The sequence below is a fragment of the Lycorma delicatula genome, chromosome 2 (assembly GCF_047948215.1).
Source record: "Lycorma delicatula isolate Av1 chromosome 2, ASM4794821v1, whole genome shotgun sequence".
In the NCBI taxonomy this organism is placed as follows: Eukaryota; Metazoa; Arthropoda; class Insecta; order Hemiptera; family Fulgoridae; genus Lycorma; species Lycorma delicatula.
Genome location: NC_134456.1, coordinates 93,949,767 through 93,975,001, shown reverse-complemented (window position 1 = coordinate 93,975,001; position 25,235 = coordinate 93,949,767). Strand labels below are relative to the sequence as shown.

Here is a 25,235-nt window from a genome sequence, read left to right as displayed (position 1 = left end):
TAAATGAAATTTCATTTTTAAATACTTTATAAAAATATTGTTTAAAAATTCAGGTGTGTGAATTACGCAAGTAAACAGTAATCATAAGATTTATGGAAAGTAACAAGCATGCTAATCAATTGATATGATTTCAACAAATAAACTGTTCAGTCTTATAAACATAAGGGAAAGCCATACATGGAATTTTAAAACATTTTTAACATCAGTGAAATAGAATAACTTCAATATAAAAAAATTACATAAATTTAAAAGTTATAAATCAAAAGTTTGATTAAATATGAATATCCCAATAAAAAAAAGCGATTGGCTGATACAAATTGTAGTCTATGTATTAAATAGTAATTTAAATTAAAATACTAAACTAAAAACAAATAAATAATTGAATTATAAAAATTCAAACTAATATAGTATTTAAAATAAAATAAAACATTATCAAAGAAATACAAACATTTAAATAACTAACCACAGAAAACATATTTTCAAAAGAAATAATTTCAATTTCAGTTCACATAAAACAACTAATACACCAACATTTCTGAAAAATGTTAAAAGTTCTGAAAAAAATAAACATTATTAATCAGTAAAATAAAAACTCTTAAAATATCATTTCACTTATTTTATTAAACTAAACCTTATTAAACATATTGAATCATAACTACTAAAATATGCAAGTAAAATTGAAATACGATAATCTTTTAATTAACAAGACTGAAACTAAACATAAATATTTCCCTTTTTATCTCTATACAAGAAGCAACAAACAACATTAAAAAATATTAATTATTTCAGTAATGATGAAAAGATAATGAGATGCATTATTTTATAAAACATTAACAGGAAAACAAAAATTTTTAAAACAGAACTGTTGTTTGAAGTTGTTGAAGTTTTAGCTCAAAAATTGTAATAATTTAAGACAATAATTATCATTAGGATTTAATTATATTAATTAGGCAGCTGTTCAAAATTAAATATAAATATAAATTCTTAATCATAGACTCAAGGCTGAATAATTAGTTAAAAGATATTGAAAGTAAGATAAAATTTATTTTTAACTAATCAATCAGACTCGCTGATTTGTAATACTGTAAATTAAATCGGATTAGATTTATGAGGAATAGTAGACCTGGTTTTAACCTGTAAAAAGAAACATCTACCATTAATCTGGGTTTTTATTTGCATCCCCCTTGATAGTAATCCTTGCACATTTCCACAACCAAAATAGGTCACTATCCCACTGAGCCCCAATACAGTAATGGTTGTCCTGCCATCATGATTCCACAGATGGTAACAGGGAAGGACTGACTCGATTCCATGGCTCTCATCCAAGGAAGAGAGAAAAATGATGAAGAGTGGGAGATAAGAAAAAATTACCAATATACAAAGATTAAAGATAAATAGTGGTTCTACATCCTAGAAACCCATACACATATATATGTAACCTGTTACACATAACCCATTACACATAATTCCCGCGTACAATAAATACAATAAGAGTGGGGAAAATTACTCTTGTTCAGAATTAGGGAAGCAATCCTTAAAGTATGTTGTTAATGAAAATAATCACTAAAAAGGGCAATAAAATAATAACTAAGTAAATCTTTATTTATTCAAAGACACACAAGAATTTTAATCTGAAATTTAACATCTATAAGGCATAATCAAAAAGTATTCTATAATATACGAAGCATAACTGCAAGAATTACATATCACATAACCTTGTATTAAAAAATTACAGGTTCTTGCTTTGCATTTCATCATCTGCTAATTCATGAAATATCAGTGTTTACTACTACTTTGTAACCACCATGCTCACTGCATTACTTCGGTACCTTATATTATTAACTAGGACTTTCTTTCAAAGTTAGAATAAAATAACTATTTTCATAATGAATTAATTTTCAATAACTTATTTTTGCTTGATTCTAGCAAATTTTAATGTATTATCTAAACTGGAGATAGCTTTTGCCAGCCACATGTTAGAAGCATTCTTTTAATATAGTAATAAGACTGTTAACCCAGTTTTAAATAAACTTACTCTATCGCCATCATTGGTCCAGACACCTTGCTGAACAACACCAAATTCACCTGTACCCAGTTCTTTGTTCACAAGAATAGCATCAGCAGGGATAATATGCTTATTAGGTACTCTTATTGGCGGCTTTTCAACACCCTCATCAGGTAACATTGACAACATTGACTCCCATTGTTCCTCTTTCTTTGAAAGAATTTTCTAATGCAAAGATACAACAAAACTATTATAAGATATAAATAAGACATAAACAATATTAACACAAAATCTTACACATTTATAAACAGAAAAATATATAAAAAATATAAAATTCATCAAAATACAAAAAAGATAACAAAAGAAAATCCATACTAGGCAGTGTGAATCTGAATGTTTCTTCTTCCCGTACAGGGACTTAGTTTACTGTAATGATGTGGAATCTTTACTAGAAACTTTGGGACATCCATCCTGATTAATGGTGTCTTTTAAAGAATCCTGAAAGCAGTCCTTCTTCTTGTTGGAAATAATATTCCAACCATCCCTTTAGCTCTTGCAGCTCACATGAAAAAGTCATATGAAAATATGAAACTTGTTTTGGATATGATTCAGTATGAAAAACATTTGAGGTACATTTGTCAATACCTGAAAGAGATAGAACTTTTACTTGGTTTCACAACTTAGATATCATAAATTTTGTTGCTTCTTGTGTGAGAAGGACAGGAGAAGTAGGAAGAATCATGATAAAAAAAGAGTGGCCAAAAAAAAAAAGAAACATTGGGTCCAGTACTGGTAAAGCATGAAAAAGTTTCCACCACTACATATTAAGCTAGGTTTAATGAAAAATTGCATCTGAAGACAGTTTGAATGATTGTGAGATTGCTGCATGGAAATCTTTTAAACAGGTTGAACACAAATCCCTTGGAAATCATAAGGCTAACAACTACAAAGAACTTGTAACTGAGCTTTTCTGAAAAACTTTAAAGCACTTGTATGCAATATGTCACTAAAAATCCACTTCTTAGAATCTCATTTAAAATTTTTACCTACCAATCTTTGAGCTGCAAGTGACAAATATGGAGAAAGTTTTCAAATCAGAAATATCCACAGTGGAAAACACTACCAAGGAAAATGAAAGCCAAAAATGCTGGCTGACTACTGCTAGAATCTCAAGACTGATGTAGCTACAGCAAACTAAATCAGAAAATGCAAAAGAAGTAGATTTTAGGCACATAGAGATTGCTGTATAATACTGTTTTACCAAGTGGGCCATATAAAACCGGTCTCAGCCATCTGACACAGCACCTTATGACACATACTGTGTTAGAAGATGATATGTTTGCCGCGCTTATGTATTAGTTGAAGGTCACTGACTCACTCGTAAACCTTCCGCCTTCCCCTCCCATTCAGAGAGTCTGTATTGTTCTTCAGGGTCTATTCAACTGAGCAGCATGTTTTCATTGTAGAAGAATATATTTCCACAACTTCAATAAATCTGGTTTCAAGGGACATATCCTAGAAGTAATGTTCTTGCAAAATCAACAAATCAAGATTTACTGAAAAAGTGGCGAACAACTGGCTCTGTTACCAATGCGAAGAGAGTGAAGCAACCAACTGTTTGAATTCCAGAAATTGTCACTGATACAACAAATTGTATTGGAAGAAGTCCTCGCAAGTCAATACAATGAATAGCTCAACAAACAGGAGTTTCTCAAACATCATGTCAGTGTATACTTCACAGTATACAAATGAAAGCCTATTGTATATTGTGAATGAATTAAACAACACGATAAGGGTAAACAAGTAAATTACTCCCAATGGCTGTTAAATAATATTAGCAAAGGTTTCCCTGAGTTTTTCCCAAATGAAACCTATCAGAAACCACTACAAGATTTAAAAATTGGTGTTTGATGTGCAACTTCTGGAAGCCAGATCATCAGACTAATATTCTTTGAGAAGCCTGTTAATATCAACATCTATTTACGATTCTATGAAGAATTTACATATAACTTGACTCCAAAAGAACTTTCTTATGGATACTTCCAAACAAGACAGAACAACTTGTCACACTTCTGATCGGACTCTCACTCAAATCCACCAAGATTTCACCAGCGATATAACAATTAGTACGTATTTGTGGCCACCCACACTTTATCATCTTTTAATTATCATCTGCTTTATGGCAAAGAGCATAAATCACTTAAACATAGTATTTTAAATTTTGAAATATAAACTGATGGCCCTACAGAATCGTAAGACATAGGACAGCTTCGCTTCACTATCTCCCAAAAGTGCCTGCATGTTAGCCCCCTAGGTTAAACTTGCAATAGAGGTTGGTAGTGGTAAGCATGCATTTTGAACAGAGACTTTATAATTACAATGCAACAATGTAAACATTTCTTTCTTTAAAAGTACTGTAATCTAGAAACAAAAAAATGTAAGCAATCTAATATTACTTTGATTTTCATTTTTATTTTCTCATTTTTAAATTTTTATTTCCTGGGGCCAGTTTCGTTTCAGTCACTCTGTATCACAAAGCTTTTTTCTTATAAAAAAAACCATGCTTCATAGAAAGAAATCACTTTTATATTTGAAATCAGCATCAAAAATACTTTAAGATAAAATATTATCAGCTGTTAATAATCTTGTAACAATGAAAAAACAAAATTTTGTTATAGTGTTGTAATAAATAAAAATATTTTTACTTGTTAGCATAAAAAAAGAAAACCTTGATTGCAGTTCAGGACATCATGATTCTCCAAAAAATTCTCATCCACAAGACTCAGCTTATCTTTGTCCTTGACTATTTATACTTATATATATATATATATTTATATACAGGTGCGGCAGAACTTATTATGTAGTTTTGAGGAGTTATAAAATGTAATGAGGTATACAGAAAAAAAAGTTTTTATTTTCTAAATTAACAGTACGTAACATTCAAAATCATAAAAATTTTGAAATTTATTTTGGACGAATACACAAATTACTGGATGGCAGTACTATATTCAGTATTTGATACTGCAAATTTATAGATTGGTAAGATACAAATACCAATAAAAATGAAGCTTTAAAATAATAATGTTCTTGTTGTTAAGTTCATATTGAAATGTGCATATTTAAAAAAATTAAGAGATAGCAAAAACAGTAATAAAAAATTGTTTTGGAATTTACTCACGTAGGATGTACTTTAAATATGCCCACGCACACACACACACACACACACACACACACACACACACTTCAAGGGAGCAAAATTAAAACTAACACTGTCATAGCACAATTTTTCAAAGCAATACTTTTTTAAAATAAATAATTAACTTTTAAGCTAAACTATTTAAAAATTAAACTGAATCAAATTAAGTAGATCTGCAAGAAAAAATAACCCAATCAATCTTAGATAATACAATTATTATACTTATTGCATTACTTTGATGAAAAAAGGATATAGACACCTGTTCTTATGACAACAGAGGTTAATAAAAAATCAACAACCACAATGAAAAACATAAAATTTAATTTATTTATTAAAAACCAATCTCCACAGTGAAGCGGTAGCATCTTGGATTTTCATCCAAGGAGAGAGGGTCCAGGTTTGAATCCCAGTCAGGCACGGCATTTTTCATACACTAAAAAACTCCTTTTCCATAAACTAAAATTTTTAATTGCTCATGGATAGCTGTAAAAAAAAGCATTTTATCTGATGTTTCCTTGTGATATATATAAAGATACACAGCTCCTTGATTTCACATCAGGTAAAGATTCTCAATCAACGGTAAATGTAATGTTATCAATTATATAAGAATACTACACATCTAGCTAAAGAGTTAATAGTAATAAATAGGGATAAGAATAAAAAAAAATAATCACACCTTCTTTAATTTTGATAGATAATTCTGAGGGAAATGCTTCTCAAAATATTTTCTGAGACGTCGCATTTCAGGTTTTGTCATTCCAATCTGATGCATATCATCATCAGACACAAATTTCAACTGAGGTACATTCTGGACCTGAAAAAATAAAACAAACAATTATCTAATGTAACAGTAAAATGAATAGATTAATTAACAAATTACATTAAAAATTGGAAAAATGAATGACTTGCTTATATGTTTTATGTTAATAATTCATCAAAACATTTTAGGGATACTGTTACTAACTTATGACAAATAAGATGAATTTCAAAGGTGTCAGCTAGGTACAAGCTGAGATGTGATGCTTACAGCATAGTTGTTAAAACAAAGAGTTGGAAGTAAGAGGCAATAGCCTCAATTAGCCTCTTTTATAGCTGATCAAAATCTATCAGACTTGTGTTACTTTTTAAATTTTAACTATAATGGTTGGTGCAGACATCATTATGTACACTGCATGCATGATACATTTCAACCTGCCACTCAGATCCAAATAACAAAACAAGCTTATATGATAAGCGAAGGACAATCATACTGCTATGTGCACACAATTAGAGTTGGTTGATGGTTCTTTCATTTCAAGTTGATTCTTATTCTTATGTATTTTTTTTATAATGAATCTATACCAATATTATTATGATGTCGATTGAACCAAAATGATCAACATTTTATAACTACTACACTCTTCTACAAAAAAACTTTGTCAGTGAGAAACACTTTTGAATGTTCCACTAACACATTTACTTTAATACATTTTTATGTATTCTTCCATCAAGAAAATATAATGCACCTCATACATAAAATAAATATAATGAATAGATAACACATTTGTTGATTACAATGGATAAATTAACAGGTTTAATTGCAAATATATATTTTTTATGAACAGTATGGTTATGAAATTTTATTATTTACACTTGAGATCCAGTTTTTACATATTCCACTGATGGAATTCGTAAAATCTTTGCCTTCCAAATTTGAGAAAATGGGATCTACAACCCATCATTCTACTGTCTTATCATATACAGAATATCACTTTTAATAAAGAAAAAAAAACTAATTTGATAAATACTACATAAAAATTAGCAAAGTTACTTGGAAATTACAAGGAAATAAACAAACGTTGTTTCTGAACACACCAGGCATACTGCAAAAACATACGTATAACATATATTTTTGACATTGGATAAACAAAATATCAAATATAACAAACAAACAGATTTTGACTTACTTTTAAGTCATTTTTGAAGCCAGCATAGTATTGTTGTAACTCAGCCTCAATAAGGAACTCGTACAAACCAGGTCCTTTTGAAGACATCACTCTTTAAGTCACCTAAAACATTTTTAAAAATAACAATCAACTGAGATTGTCACTTCTGAGTATCATTATAGATAAAGATGACTACTTGATACTATATGATACTTCAATTAAAAATATTATATTACAATATGTACATATACACAAACTCATTCACTCGCATAATAAAAACTAATTAAAAATTACTAATTGTCTAAACTAAATATGAGTTAAAGAGGAGCACCTACAAAGTAAATGCAAGTAAACAACTATAGTAGACTAATCTTATTAAAAAAATTCTAATGTAATCTTATAAAAATTAAAAAAAACATAGTTGTATAACAATCTTTAAGATAGTGTGTATAAAAAAAGAAGCAGACAATAAAATCTAATTATTACATAATCAGATCTCTCTCACGATAAATAACAAACTATATTTCAAGGCCAATTTATTAATATAAATATCTTATATTTCTCCGTACAGGAAACTAAATGTATGCAAATTGAAAAAAAGAAATTAATCCAACACAACACACACAGGATATAACACAATGAACTTTTAATAAATTTATAGCTACCAAATAATAAAAAATGAATTATACATCATAATCTGTGTTCACTAATAAAAAATATATGCAGATTACAGATACTCAAATCAAGGTTCGTAGAGATATTAATAACAAAAGCACCTTGTTACTGTCCAAAAAATTAAAGTCACTACATTATAAATTACTCACAATTAGGAATGATTCAGGATGAATCATTCCTTAAGGTGGCACAATGTGACTACACTTCATGCCATCAACTGGAGACAATTACAAAGAGAAAAACATGAACCCAAAAAAAATTTATAAATCTGAAATTTCAACAAAAAATAGAACATTTTTCCTTAAAAGTAAAATTACATTTTCATTAATTTACAATGTTTCCACGTCACGAATTTATTTTATCATTAGAAATTTACTTTGTTTTTATTTAAAAACAAAGCAAACAAAATCCACGATATGATAAGGAAAACTAACAAAACAAAAACTGGTAAACATAGCAACACTGGATTATACAAATTAAACTGCAGTGATTGCACTAATACTATACTACACAAAGTAAATTGGACATATTCACCCACACAAATAAGGATCACATTTAAGCATTACAGCAGCACAAAATCTAATTTTGTAATCACTTCATAAAAATAGTCATATACATATACATATAAATATACTAGATGGTCACAGGTTGCTTCACTCGCCCTACCCATCTAGTCAGTGGGGTCTGCACCCTGACCCTCCTGTGTTCATTAATCTAACGTTTTTAAGAATAACAGTGATAAATAAAAATTAAGGCCTGTTCAATTTATGAAAACTGTCTGTATATTGTAATTTCTTCAGACCAACAATTTGGTCAGTACAGGGCCCAAAACTTTAAGCGATCTGAAGAATGCGACTTTTAAAATAGTCGACCTCCATCTTAAAAAAAGTAGTAGTAGTTGGTCTTCCTTTGTACGAGTAAAAATTTATTTTTCCAGGTTCTTAGCGATACCCAACAAACACCACTAGGAGGTGAGACTGAACTTTGTTTCTCATTAAATAACTGAAGGTAGGTGCAGCCAGTCCATTGCCCACACAGTAATAGTGGCAGTGTCTGTGTTGGTTCAGCTGCCGCATCATATACCATCACATCCATTAAAAAATTTTAATTCATAAAAAAACTTGAAAATGGTTTTTAGATATTTATCTGAAGAATATTTACAAGGCCAAATCGAGTGAATATCTTCAGAGGCCAAATTGGGTGAATATCCAACTAGTATAGTCGGAAATGGGAAAAGTTTCCAATCATTGTTCAAAATTTTTTTACCTTCTTCACTCCTTTCAAGGTCAAATTTTGAAAAATCTAGAAATTTGTTTTTAGATATTCACATGAAGATTACAGACACCAAAAATCAAGTTGATATCTACATTTGTTACCACAAAATACAAAAAAAAAGTAAAATTCAATTTTACTCCATTTTAACCCTCTAACTCTGAATTTCAAAAACGTCTTTCTTATATTCACTTACACCCAATGTGCATGCAAATTTTGATCAACAATTTATCTTCAATAGGTTTTGCTGGGAGTTGATTTTAGGTAGTCAGGACATGTTGTTTTATAGGTGCAGATTAATTGCAAAACATTCTACACTAAGCACATAAAAACCAAGATCTCAACATACTTGAACAATTTGATACTTACAAACATACAAAATTTAACAAAAAATAAATCTTAATTTAAATAGTAATAACATAATTTAAATTAAAAAATAAATAATAAGTATTTAAATAAATATTTATTTAAAATATTAAATAGATTCAATATTGTATAAACTCAACTAAATAATTAAAAATAAAGCATTCAAGGAGAATGTTAAAATTTACAGGAATATTCTGCCGATTGAAATAATGAAAAATGTTCATATAAACAAAGGTCAAGAAATGCTTTGTTTTCAAGTTATAGCTGGATAAAAATATTCTTATGTTTTGTTAACAAAGGTAAAACAATGTGGTACTCCACTTATGCAAACAAAACTTGATTAAGTTTAATTTTTTTTTTTAATTTTTTAACGCAGCACAAAAAAATTCAAAAACATAGGCATCAGTTATTCTGTCAGTATCAGATGAAGATACTGATGATGCCTTGTTAGGGTCTCAATTCACAGAACCTGAACTAGAAAACAAATGGACCACAAAAAAAAACAGGAAACGGGATGGCCTAAAGGAATGGTCTAGAAAACAATAATCATGCTAGTAAAATACAGAAGGTATATTGCAGTCAAACATCAATGTTGTAGATGAACTAAAACCTATTGTTAGCTGAACATACACACTCATGTATATGCTGTGCATGTGTATTCTGTATATCTGCAGAAGACGTATTTAAATTTATAATTTTAGAAAAGTTTTATATAAAATAAAAAGCTCATGTGTACTTATATACACATGTAAGAAGTTATACTTCTTTGGCATGAATAAAAAAATAATTTTTAACGCATTCAAACAAATTTGAACAGAGTCCAACGATCGATAGACAACATTAAATAGCATGAATAAAGGTTTGAATAAATAACATTTAAATTAAACAAAATAATATTTATTTTATAGTTTAAAAAGTATTGAAGTATTCGTTGTCATGTAAAACAAAGTTCATAGAATATATTTAGATTAGTTTAGTTCCATTAAATCTTTGGATGATGATTGAATAGGCACAAAGGTTATCAGTGGCTTATGATATGAAAAATATGGTACAAATAGTTTTATTTTATAATAGTGTATTTTACCAAAAATTTTGTTTTTGGTCAATTTAAAATTATTTATGCAAAATTAAGATTTTATCTGATATGTGCTATTTTCTGTGTCATTAAAAAATATAATTTTACTCATAAAAAATAATACTTACATAAATATAACCTCTCAAATCATGATACACAATTTTCACAAAAAAAAAAGTAATAAATATATTCTGCAATATAAATAAAGTTTTATGAATATGAACAACAATATTCACAGTTTAAAATATCAGTTTTCAGAAATCCATGTATATAAATATATATTTATTACGACTCAATATCTGCTATGTTTACAACATGTGCTAATCACTTAATTGTATTGAACAACTGACTGAATTAGACACTACACACATGTGTGCAAACTGATCCACTTGGGCCTGCGCAAATCTTCATAGTGTGTTACATTGGCACATGCAACTTTCATAACTTGCTGAAAATATACTCTGATCAGTTTCTCCTAACGTGCCAAAAGAAGTACAACTTCAAAAATGATCCAAATATGGATCATACTTTGGATAATTTTTGAGAAACCACTGTGTTTTTTTTAATATTTCAGTATTATTAAAAAAATGTGATTTAAAAAAATAAAATCATATGTAATAAAATGTAAGTAAAATATAAAAAGATGAAATGTAAAATGATATAAACTGTAATAAAATAAAATAATATGATTTAAAAAAATGTGTAACAGAATGAAGGTCATCTATGTAAATGATACAGCAACAGATTAAACATTTACTACGAAATTTAAACATATTAACATTTCCTAGAATTTATTTATACAATATAATATAATAATACTCTGTTAAGTCCTATCCACTTTATATATTTACCTAAATTTATATCTTTACCTAAAAATCAAAATTACAACACCAGTAATTTGTGTTCACTAGTACAGCCACGGAGATTAATTTTTTCCATTTACAGAACTGCTGCTGCTTTTGAAAAACTCGCTTGTTATGCAGGTGTAAATATATTACAATAAATGATTTCTTAATCACAAAATTTATTCCATCAACAATTTCAAAAAGCATCTTTTGAAATTTTTTCAACACAAAAGTTATTACACAATAACCATATTTCTGGCTGATAACAGCAATTATGATTATTGATCTTAATATTAATATATACCTAGACATATATTTTAAGTGAATTACCAATACAAAGTTTTACTGGGTTTGATGTTCTGTGCTGCGACTGGTGTTCTGTGATCTATTGATGAGGTACTTTGTGTTCATTTTTATCTATGTAAAAAGATTGTATAATTACATTTTTTTTTTGTATTTTCTTGTTTGTGCTTATTCTACTGTTACTGTATTTTATTACTGTATATTTTATGTATTTTTTATAAATTTTGTATACACTTATGACATTTTACCTACCATCCTTTGGGGCTTATGGTGTTAAGCAACAACAGAAATCAAATCAAGAAGCCTTGGGAAATAAATAAATGGAGATAAAGGTGGCATTAGGGACCTGCCAGAACACCAAATGATGACAATGATTTCTTTCAAATAATCTGTCGCAATGTTTAGCATACATCCCACACAAATTCAACATGATAAAACTCTACTATGTTTTTACTGTCCTGTTACTCAACCATCTAAACATTTTCTAACCAGTGGATTGACCAAGATGGACCATATGCACAGCAAGTCAGATCACCTTACATGAATCCTCTTGATTTCCTTTTGTGGGAATGTACGAAAAATATGCCCCCATTTAGCATATTAAAACAATGCAGATTATGAATGAACTTTTACAATTAAAATCATCAACTTAATCTTACAAATTTCAACCACATAATGAAGTACCACATTGTTTTACCTTTGAGACAAAAAAAGGAAAGTTTTAGATTGGCTATAGTTAAGAAAAAAAGAAAACAGTGTTTTTATACCCATATAATATGTTTTCATTACTTAATTCCAAAACTACATTTGTAATATCCAGCAGAACTTCCTGACATACTCTAATCATTCAATAACTAACACAAGCAAACAATTGCTTAACCCCACTGTTTACGCCGTTGCGTAAAGTTGTTTTATTCCAATGAATTCAAGGTTATGGTCGAGTCTTGTAGTTTACAGGCTTGGTAATTTTAGTTTGCATTTTTGTAAGGCTTATATACGTGTATTTTTAAATAGGTTGTTTGGGTTTGTTTTCGATATCATTTCACTCTGTCTCCAGTTTGACTGACTGTTGCATCATCATATTGGTGTTAACGTATTTCATATCTCGCATTATTTATTGCTGTTTAGTCTTAATATATATATTATTCTTAAGTGTTTTTTATTCTCAACCAATTTCAATATTGTCATAGTTCCTAGAAGTCTATTTCTCTTTGTTTGCCCTGATGTCATTTCTTCAACTTGCATATTCAGAAATTTATTTTATCTGTCTTATGTAATTCTTTAGTGGTCTGCTTGCTTGTAAATTATTTTTGTTATGTCTTCGTTCCCGAATTCCGCACGTTTTCTCTAATCGTTCTCATACTAACACTTAGACACTACTCTTGTTGTCAACACACACACACACACACACACACACACACACACACACACACACACACACACACACACACACACACACACACACACACACACACACACACACACACACACACACACACACACACACACACACACACACACACACACACACACACACACACACACACACACACACACACACACTCTTCTGTCCATTGCTTTGTTCGCTTCCCCTACGCCAGCTTTGGTCATTCTAGTCCTGACTTTCACGTTGTGCGGATCCTGGTCCTTCAGTGGAGGACCAGGATTCGATGTTCTCTATCTCTTGTATAATGTTAATACTTTCGTCGTCTTCATACTCTTATAAACGTTGCAGTATTTCTCTGTCGTAATATTCTCTAGTTCTACTCGTCAGTTTTTCGTGATTTCACAGTTTTCTATGTTCGTCCAGCCTCGTTTCTTTGTTAAGTTATTCTTCAAATTCACTATATTACGTCTCTGAGGAAAGTGTTTAAATCACTACATACTGCCAATTCTATCAACGCCGAATCTTCTCGAGCTGCTGATTACATTTTCATCTATGCAGAATCTCCAAACTCGTTGCTACATATGTGAGATGCTACGTATTATTCTACCTCTAAACCACGTCTCACCCCTGTATTCCTGATACACCAGTGCGGACTACGCCCAGGATTACTGTATGTATTTATTTACCTTCATTCACAAGTTCGTCTCTTGCTAATATTTGTGTGCTACAGGCAAGTTCAATTTTCATTATTTATTACGTTCAACAGTTATTTTATCATTAAAATTAGTGGAACATTCAGTTCATCATACCTTATGCCTTTCAAGATTCTATTTCAACTTCAAGTTTAGTTTAAAAAACCATTTATTCACTTAAGTGCAATCATGATAGGTGGCTTACCTATTTTACGTGCTCTATTATTACAATTTGTTGTTATGGTAATTAACTCTATAATTTAATCTTGTAACTTGTTAATCGCCGAGATTAATCCTTTTCTACTCATGAACTGTATTCATAATACTTCTCGTAAATTAACCTACTCCTGATGTGCAGTTATGTTTTAGGACTTCTTTGTAATTCTATATTTTCAAGAAAGCTTACTACTAAATGAACTCTATTTACATGTTTATTTATTTCAATTTGATTATTGTAATTAACGCTTTTTATACTAGAATATTATTGTGGCCTTTTCTACACTAAACTAGAATTACATGTTTTTAATTATTTAATGATAAGTTTGGTGTTCATAAATCAGGAAAGGTCAGTGCCAATAATAAAATTTATTGTAATTTATTTTTTCTAAGTTAATGACACCTGTTCATTGCTAATTTTCATATTATAGTATATGTCAGTAGTGCAACTGTTTTCCAGTTACACTTTTCTATTGATGTTATGTTTTAAGTATCTAAGTGAAAATAAGGTATTTTACGTTCTCTTGTTTTCAGGCTTTGCTAAATTGTGTATTTAAAAAATGTATATTCATGTATTTTCTCTTTTTAATATTATTATTACTGATATGCTGATTTCAGTTGATATTTCTTATGTGAAATTAAGTTATGTTTATTTCCTAATTTCATTTAATTTAAGGTTATGCTTTAACATAAGTTCAGTTGTTTTACATAATTAAAGTCCAATTTCTTTTGGCAAATAAGAGCTGTATGTTTTTTGTTAACTTTACCCAACACCCACTCTGTATAAGAATATATTACTAAAATAAAAGATTTCTCACAATTTATTTTTCTTTATTTTCATTTAGATTAGCTAAAATTTGAATTAGTTATCAAATGATTAGAGTATGTCAGGAAATTCTTTTCATTCAGAAACTAAAATCATTTTTAAAATGAATTCCATTAAAACCAACACTACCAGATACTACATAGAGAAAACAGCCAATAACACTAGTATACAAATTTTTTTCCCAGAATTCAAAAATGTTAACAGAATCTTTCTATCACCGTTAGTTTTCAGGTTACACTGTTCAGTATTAAAATAGATTATGGAAATAATGCAATTATGTTATGGTATTATGTATTTATAATACATAAATTAATTTAAAAAATTGTATTGATTAAGCATTTAAAATGATTAGTTTGTTATGAAAGAAGGTCTGGAACGGCATAGAACAATACACTTACTCGTAACTACTGGATGATGAAATTCTAAAATGAGTCAGAAGGTGGCTTTCTTACAGATTTAGTCATCATTGCTTATCAAAGTGATGTCACAAGCAACATCTGTTTTCATTATAATATCAGAGTTACTGGTTCAAGCCATAGTCAGTCTGTGTTCAGTGTTCACTCTGTTGACCTCTAAGCATCTTTTGTGTGTATGTGCTGATATAATACTGTTCAGTGTAAATGTTTCTCAGTTTAGTCATATTCTAAATTTATATTTCATTTTTTGAATTCAAGATGTGTAGTGAATATTCTTTGCAGTGTTTCTATATTGTTTAATTTTGCAAAATGACCAGATATGTAAACCTGGACAGCTTTTGCTACATTTGTGGTGAGGTAACATTTAAATTTCAGAAACGCAGTTCTACTCCTTTCATCAAAAAATTTTATAAACTTTATTTTGGCTGCAAAATTGATGACAAAAAAAGACAAACAAGACAAAAGAAAGACAAACTTTCATTCGAATCCTTTCAAATTCAATCCTTTTACTTAATACTCTGAGATTTAATCCTCTTATTTGAGGAATAAAACCTCAGATTAGAGATTTATTTAAAGATATCAACAGTACGTTAAATGATGTGAAGAAAGACCCACGGAAGTCTTTCAAAAGCATTTGCCAGAACTTCTTAGGAAATCATAAATCCAAAAATTACAAAGAAATAATGGAAGATCTTTTAAAATCTTATAAAATTATGGGATGCAACATGTCACTGAAGATTCACTTCTTATTCGCACTTGTTTTTTCCCACCAAATCTAGAACCAGTCAATGACAAAAATGGTGAACAGTTTCATCAGGATATTTCAAATAAGTAAAAGTGATACCAAGGGAAGTGGGGTCCGAGCTACCTGACTGTTGTTGGACCCTAAGAGAGTCCTTTAATACCATCACAAATACCTAAGAAAATCAAACATTACTACTTTTTAGATAAGATTATATTATACTAAGAATGCACTTTAAATACGTAATGTTGTAAAATTAAAATAGTTTCTCTAAAAATCCTTACACGATACACTAATTCATATTTGAATTCAGCACAAAAAAAATGCTGGTACTTATGTATTATAATGGCACCACTATGATTGAAAGGTTTTATATATTATTTATTTATTTTATAAATATAATTGGTCAACATCCATTATAAGCCCATCCTCTTATAATTATAGATATAAATTAACCAAACTTAACCTACGCTCACTAACATCGACTAATTAACAGTAATATTTTGATTATTTAAATAATAAATAATTGCAATAATTACTGAATTTATTATTTGAATACTCAAAACATTACTGTGTTAATGAGTCAAGGTTAGCGAGCAAAGCAAGCACAGGTTAAGTGGTTAAATTATATTTTTAAAATAAATAAATATAATATATAAAACCATAGTGGCACTGTTATAATACATAAGTACAAAATGCTTATTAGATTCACCCATTTTCACTTCTGGGACAAAAAAAAATCAAATTTTGTATACCCGTATAACTACAAAAGGCATTTGAAAGAAAAATTTCAATTAATTTAATGTGTCTAAGTGTTATATTTTGTCATGAGTTAAATGGATCCTATTTCTCTTCTATAAAAGATAAGCAATAAAATGGCAAAATGTATTTTCTACAACAGGGACAGAACTTTAAACTGAAATATCAAAAAATGTTTTATACAAAATATTAGTGAAAACTTTAGCTTTAAGCTTTGTTTCATCTATTTTTTAGAATGGAAAAATGTGAGATTTTTATTAAGTTTTTTACTAAGTTGAATATTATTTCTCTAGGCAGCTATAAAGCCTACCATTCTTTTGATAATCAAGCTTTCCAATGTGGATGATTTCAGTCAAATCAAATTAGTGATTCAAAAGGAATCACAGACAAAAATTTGAAAGATTGATAAAATCTATGTAACAAAGTTATAAATGAGTGTTTATATAACTCAAAATTTTTAAATGCTAATATATAATTCTTGTTTTATTAATAAATATATCAAAATCTTCCACACGCGCATGTATGTGTGTGTGTGTGTGTTGTGTGTGCACGCACGTGCTATTTACTGTGCAATTATTACTGATTATGGTGAGATTTGATAATGTGATTAGCCTGTATGTGTATGTATTGGAATAGTCCTCAATATGGCTGATAATTCAGAAACATCTTTTAATAAACACGAAAAATGCAAACATTTGCAACAAGTGGTGAAAAAAAATAATTTTAAATGTATTCAATCAACTGCTGGAGAAAAATCCTACACTGGTTAAAAAGGAAATAGTGAAACTTACCTCTCAATTAACTGGTGTGTTGGTTAGTAGTATTAATAGATTACAGTCTGAAATAAATAGGAAAGGAAAGGTAGAAACTCCTGTTAAAAATAGAAAACATGGAAAACCTGTGCTAGGAAAATGGGATGAATTTGACAAAAATGATAAAATTGACTGTACATAATTTCTTTTTTCGAAATGAAATACCATCCTTAAAAAAATTACTGGCTGTGATAAACTGTGAGTTTACCAAAGATTGGATGCATTAGTTTATACAAATTACTGTTGTCATTGACTTAATTTTTTTTTTGTCATCAGTCATTTGACTGGTTTGATGCAGCTCTCTAAGATTCCTTATCTAGTGCTAGTCATTTCATTTCAGTATACCCCCTACATCCTACATGCCTAACAATTTGTTTTACATATTCCAAACGTTGCCTGTCTGCACAATTTTTCACTTCTACCTATCTCTCCAGTATTAAATCAACTATTCCAGGATGCCTTAATATGTGGCCTATAAGTCTGTCTCATCTTTTAACTATATTTTTCCAAATGCTTCTTTCTTCAGCGATTTTCCGCAACACCTCTTCATTTGTCATTTTATCCACCCATCTGCCTCCCTTTCTTATTACGGCTTCTTTCTTATGATCTTCAATTATTACTGTTGCTGTTTGTTCCTGTAAATGTTAGCAATCGTTCTTCTATCTCTGTATTTGAACCCTAATTTTTTTAAAATGCTGAACATTTTATTCCAGTCTATGTTATCGAATGCCTTTTCTAGGTCTATAAATGCCAAGTATGTTGGTTTGTTTTTCTTTAATCTTCCTTCTACTATTATTCAGAGCACTAAAATTGCTTCCCTTTAAATGCCAAGTATATTGGTTTGTTTTTCTTTAATCTTCCTTCTACTATTATTCAGAGCACTAAAATTGCTTCCCTTTAAATGCCAAGTATGTTGGTTTGTTTTTCTTTAATCTTCCTTCTACTATTATTCAGAGCACTAAAATTGCTTCCCTTTCCCTTATTATACTTCTCCTGAAACCAAATTGGTCTTCTCCTAACACATCTTCCACTCTCCTCTCAATTCTTCTGTAGAGAATTCTAGTTAAGATTTTTTAACCATGGCTAGTTAAACTAATTGTTCTGTATTCTTCACATTTATCTGCTCCTGCTTTCTTTGGTATCATGACTATAGCACTCTTTTTGAAGTTTGACGGAACTTCCCCTTTTTTGTAAATATTACACACCAGTTTGTATAATCTATCAATCGCTTCCTCACCTGACCTGCGCAGTAATGCTGCAGATATTCTGTCTATTCCAGGACCCTTTCTGCCATTCAAATTATTTAGTGCTCTCTTAAATTCAGATCTCAGTATTGTTTCTCCCATTTCATTCTCCTCAACTTCCTCTTCTTCCTCTATAACACCATTTTCTAATTCATTTCCTCCTTATAACTCTTCAATATATTCCACCCACCTACCAACTTTGCCTTTCGTATTATAAATCGGTGTACCATCTTTTTTAACACATTACTAAATTTTAGTTTATGTACGCCAAAATTTGTCTTAACTTTCCTGAATGCTCCGTCTATTTTTAAAAATGTACATTTCTCTTTCCACTTCTGAACACTTTTCTTTAATCCACTCTTCTTTCGCCAGTTTTGCACTTCCTGTTTATAGTATTTCTTAATTGTTGATAGTTCCCTTTACTTTCTTCATCACTAGGATTCTTATATTTTCTACGTTCATCCGTCAGCTGCCATATACCATCTGAAATCCAAGGTTTTCTACCAGTTCTCTTTGTTCCGCTTAAGTTTCTTCTGCTGATTTAAGAATTTCATTTTTAACATTCTCCCACACTTCTACATTTTCTACCTATCTTTTTTACTCAGACCTCTTGCGATGTCCTCCTCAAATATCTTCTTTACCTTTTTTCCTCAACCTTCTCTAAATTCCACAAATTCATCTGACACCTTTTCTTCAGGTTTTTAAATCCCAAACTACATTTCATTATATCTAAATTATGGTCGGTATCAATGTCTGTTCCTGGGTAAGCCTTGCAGTCGAGCTGATTTCTAAATCTTTGCTTAACCATGATATAATCTATCTGATACCTTGCAGTATCACCCGGCTCTTTCCATGTGTATATTCTTCTATTATGATTTTTAAAATGGGTGTTGGCAATTACTAAATTATTCTTCGTGCAAAACTCTGTAAGTCGGTCCCCTCTTTCATTCCTTTTGCGCAGCCCGTATTCACCCACTATATTTCCTTCCTTACGTTTTCCAGTACTTGCATTCCAACTTCTAACTATTATTAAATTTTCATCCCCTTTTATGTGTCGTCACATAAAAGAATGCATACGAAGAGTGCATACGAAGAAATTGCTTCGTCAACTTCTTTGTATGCACAATGTACCTCATCATCATCATGGACGCTTGTAGGCATATAGATGTTAACAATCGTCGGTTTAGGTTTCAATTTTATCCTTATTACAATGACTCTATCGCTATGCATTTTGAAATACTCTACTCTCTTGTTTATCTTCTTGTTCATTACGAAACCTACTCCTGCCTGCTTATTATTTGAAGCTGAGTTAATTATTCTAAAATCACCTGACCAAATTCCTCTTCCCGCCGAACCTCGCTAATTCCTACTACATCTACATTTAGTCTATCCATTTCATTCTTTAAATTTTCTAACCTACCAACCTTTTTTAGACTTCTAACATTCCACGCTCCGACATGTAGAATGTTATTTTTTAATTTTCTGGTGACCCCTTCCTTAGTAGTCCCCACCCGAATATCCGAACGGGGGACTAGTTTACCTCTGGAATATTTTACCAAGGATGGTGCCTCTATGTTTGTTATATGAAAATGCAGAGAGTTACATTTTCTTGGAAAAAAGCAGCTGTAGTTTTCCATGTTTTCAGCTGCGGAGTAATCAGAAGACTGGGTGATGTTGGTATGGCTGCTTAAGTCGTCCTGACCTACGCCCGTAACAACTACGGAAAGAGCTGCTGCCCTCTTTAAGGAATCATTCCTTAGTCTGGCTCTCAACAGATACCTCTCCGATATGGTTGCACCTTCGATCCAGCTACTCTGTATCTCTGAGCACTCAACCCCCCTCATCATTGGCAAGGTCACATAATTCATAGAGGGAGTAAATTTATTAAAAGAAATAAAAAAAAAGTGTAATTGTTGATTGAGAAGAGATAATAATTTGCGGCGTTAATTATTTTAAAGAAATACCAAATTGTAGAAAAACAGGTAGAAATATATTATATTTGGATGAGATGTGGTTAAATGAAGGCCACACCACAAGAATTTGGTGTGTTACAACAGTTACATCAGTAAAAAAAGCATTTCTTTCAGGATTAAGCAGAGGCCTGCAACCTCCAAAAAATAAAGAAAAGCAATTAATTGTGGTACATATTGGCAATGAAAATAGATTTTTAGAGGGGGGATTACTCGTGTTTGAATCCAAAAATTCTGGAGACTACCACGATGACTGAAAAGAGATATTTTTAGTAAGCGATTTAAAAACATATTGTCATTATTATCTGAAAATGGTATTCTTGTAATGGACAATGCTGCAAATACCATAGTATAAAACTAGAAAATATTCCAAATAATTCATGGAGGAAACAAGAAATTGCTTTATAGCTGCAATCAAAAAATATTCACTTTGGACAAAACAGTTTAAAAGCACAACTCCTTGAACATGTAAAACACAATCGTGACAAATTTAATACATTTTTAATCAATGATTTGTCTGAAAGGTCATATGGTATTATGGCTTCTCCCTCATCACTGTAATATTAATCCAATGAGCTAGTGTGGAGACAAGTAAAAGGCTATGTTGCCCAAAATAATAATTCATATAAAATGAAAGACATTAAAATCCTGCTTGAAAAAGTTGTGAATGAGGTAGCAACTGATGAGTGGAAACAGTTTGTGAAGCACGTTACAGAAGAGGAAAAGAAAATGTAGAACTTAGAATAATTTTCTACATTTTGTGGTTGATGAACTAACTTCCAACGCCAACTTCTGGAAGTAATGAATAATATGGTAGTTATTGTTTTCATAGGTTTCATTATATTACAAACTTTGTGGGGAATTAAATAGTTATAAGTTTAGTAAAAAATTAAGTATAAAGTAAATATAAAAGTAAACAAATAATTATAATTAAATAAATTATAATAATAATAATTAGAATTAGAATTATTATAATTAAATAAACAAATGAAGTGTAAAAGGGAGAATAAAATTTTGTGAGGAATTACAAAAAATTGTAAGTTTAGTATGTAATATTTTTTTGGCATACTGTTCCACAGCGCTATGTCATCTGCAGTGTGTTTATGCGATATCTCCTTCTTAGAATGAACAGTGAGTACATGTATGAATTACATATATATAAATAAATTTGATGAACTTGTTGAACAACCTAAGATTTATACATATATACAATTTACAAATTTCAACCTTAAAATTTATAAATTAAGATCTAATAAACTCATCAAATTGCCTAACCACACTCTGTATATGACTATAACAAATTAATTATTTCTTTATTTCCATTTACATTAGCGATACTTAGCAGTATGTTCCACCCCAACATTTTTTTATCATTATGTTAGGTTAGGTTAGCTTACGGTAATCTTAAGGTTACGGTAACAGTGCAAGGTGAAAAGATAAAGATGCTATGATTTGATGATGATATAGTAATTCTAGCTGAGAGTAAAAATGATTTAGAAGAAACAATGAATGGCATGGATGAAATCCTATGCAAGAACTAACACATAAAAATAAACAAGAACAAAACAAAGTAATGAAATGTAGTAGAAATAATGTAGATGGACCGCTGAATATAAAAAACAGGAAGAGAAAAAATTATGGAGATATAAAAATTTTATTATTTGGGAAGTAGAATTACTAAAGATGGACAAAGCAGGAGCAATATAAAATGCAAAATAGCACAGATAAAACAAGCTTTCAGTTAGAAATATAATTTGCTTACATCAAAAATTAATTTAAACATTAGGAAAACACTTTTGAAAGTATATGTTTGGAACGTTGCTTTACATGAAAGTGAAACTTGGATGATCGGGGTACCTGAGAAGAAAAGATAGAAGCTTTTGAAAGGTGGTACTACAGGAGAATGTTAAAAATCAGATGGTTGGATAAAGTGACAAATGAAGAGGTGTTGTGGCAAATTGATGAAGAAAGAAGCATTTGGAAAAATATAGTTAAAAGAAGAGACAGACTTATAGGCAACATAGTAAGGCATCCTGGAGTAGTGGCTTTAATATTGGAGGAACAGGTAGAAGAAAAAAATTGTGCAGGCATGCAACATTTGGAATAAGTAAAACAAATTGTTAAGAAATGTTACATAAATGAAACAACTGGCACTAGATAGGGAATCTTGGATAATTGCATCAAATGACTGATTGAAACCAATCAAATGACTGAAGACAAAAAAAAAGGGTTACAGTAATCTTAAGGTTCTTGAATACACTCATTTTACAGTCAATCATTACAAAAATTTTTTTGACCCTCAAACTGGTGCTTGAACCAATCACATAAAATTAACATGGCAAAAGACAAAAGAAAAGCACAATGCATAAGCAACATTTTGGTACCCACACAGAACTTTTGCAGTCATATTTGAGTGAATGTATGCGAAGTAAAAAGTATCCTGATGCTTTTTTACTTTCTTGTACAAAAAGTACAAGGAAGTGTTGTAATTGCAAAAAATATTGATTTTTAGATATCAACAGAAATATTCATTTTAATCATCCCTGAATCCATTTTGACTGGTTTTAGTGTGACGTCTGTACATACGTACAAATGTATCCAAAAAAGCCCAAAATCAAAAAAATTTGGATTTTGGACATTTTCTTAACTGCAGTAATAAACTCTCATCGAAAGCTTTTCAACTATATATCATAAGTGGTATTTATTTTCATTGGTTCCAAAGTTACATCCAAATAAAATTTTAATTAATTAAATATTTGGATCTTACAAGGGGAAGGCAGTTCAAATCAAATTTAATTTTCTTTTATTTTTTTATTTTTTTTAAATTTAAATATACTGATTTATTCATAATTATTAATCATTGACTAAAAAATTTTACAACAAATAATAATTCAGTAACAACAATAAAAAAAATATATGAAAAAATTGGAAGTTATTAGTTAAAATAAAATTTTATGAACTTTTAAAAATTTGTATGAGCATATGTAATTTAATATGTACAAGTAATTCATGTGGTATCCACATCATATTTTATTATTTTTGAAACACGTTTCTGAGGAATACCCTTGCAATTAAAATTTTGTTTGATGCTTATATTTTTCATACAATATTTGGGTAATCAGGTCTTTCTGTTTCAATTTAATGAGCATTAACTATTTTTCATTGTTTGGCACAATTTTTGCATTGCCATAACAATTAAAGTTTTGTTTGGGGTGGAACAAACTGCCTACATGCCCTAACATTTACTTCTTATAGTACTATACTGCCATTTTTTGCAAATAAACTATCAGTTCTTTAACTACTTCAGATTTATCAAAGTTAAATATATATTAACCAATAATATAAAAATCATAATATTCATATTAAGATACTGTTAGTTATCTTAAATCTTTTAGCATTGTATATTTCTGATAGATTTAGCATCAATGAGTCGTGAAAACTTAACCACCTTCTGATGAAAATATGGACAATCCAGTGAGAAAGTGAAAGCTGTAAAAATAAATCAAAGGAAACTTTTATAGATTTACTTGAAATGCAAGGTAGGTTGCATACCCACATGATGATGGTATAATAAAAAAAATGCAATAATGTTAATACTATGGGCATAAAACCCACAACTTTATAACCTTTAGTATTTCTACATCGCCAGTTTCTTTAAACGTGTAATATTTCAGGTTAAGAAATAACGTCAATTTTATTTCATAAATTATAGAAAATAAAAAATTAATTTTCAAATTCCACATTATCAAGTTCTATCTACAAAAAGAATGTTGCAGAAGGAATCCCCAAACAGTTTCCATCCCATTTATCTGCGTTCATGAAGGAACGAACTTATTCTCAGCATAACCGTAATTTTCTATTTAATAATAAATTCATACAAAAATGTTGCGAGGTTTAAACATTCTTATATCCACACAAAGGATTATACTTACATGAAACGTAAATCCTTTAAGAAAAATTATTTGAACGGCTTAAAAGTTTACTTATTCAATCATAAGTAAACTTTTAAATGTCCATATATGGAAAATTTAATCTCTGGTTCACTAATGACTTAAAATAACCACAACTTTACTAGCTGCCTTTAAAAATAAAAAACAAAGCAACTGTGTAACTAATCTACCTTACAGTGAATGTGTACAAAATATAAAGATCACATATGTAAAACAAAATTAAAACACGTATAAAAAACCAAAACATAAATACACGCCATGACAGCTGGCACCTAGAAAAGCCACCACTAAAAAAACGGAAAATTATATCCCAAATCCGATATGTATAGTTGAATGAATATGTATAGTAGTCTTACAATCTATCAGTTTAATTACCTCTAATGACTTAAGAACTTAATTAAAATACTTACATAATGCAGAAATTGTACTTTAATCTACACTAATTACTACGAAATTGTTTTAAAAATGAAACTAGTACGTGTTTAATTTCTGAAAATAGTTCATAAAAATTATTTTGATTTTTCTTTTTCAATTAAATGAAAGAAACAGATAGGTCTAG

General features: G+C 29.7%; 1 protein-coding gene across 1 annotated transcript in view; it reads right to left on the bottom strand.

Annotated features, from left to right (window-relative positions):
• Positions 1 to 24,938, bottom strand: part of Ack-like (activated Cdc42 kinase-like) — a 120,560-nt gene extending 95,622 nt beyond the window's left edge. Inside the window, exons 1-4 of the mRNA XM_075355796.1 lie at positions 24,659 to 24,938; positions 7,148 to 7,249; positions 5,878 to 6,015; positions 2,036 to 2,230 (exon numbers count right to left, since the gene is read on the bottom strand). Of these exons, the coding sequence (XP_075211911.1) occupies positions 2,036 to 2,230; positions 5,878 to 6,015; positions 7,148 to 7,234 (420 nt within the window). The 5' untranslated portion in view covers positions 7,235 to 7,249; positions 24,659 to 24,938. The remainder of the gene's footprint in view (positions 1 to 2,035; positions 2,231 to 5,877; positions 6,016 to 7,147; positions 7,250 to 24,658) is intronic.
• Positions 24,939 to 25,235: the final 297 nt, after the last annotated feature.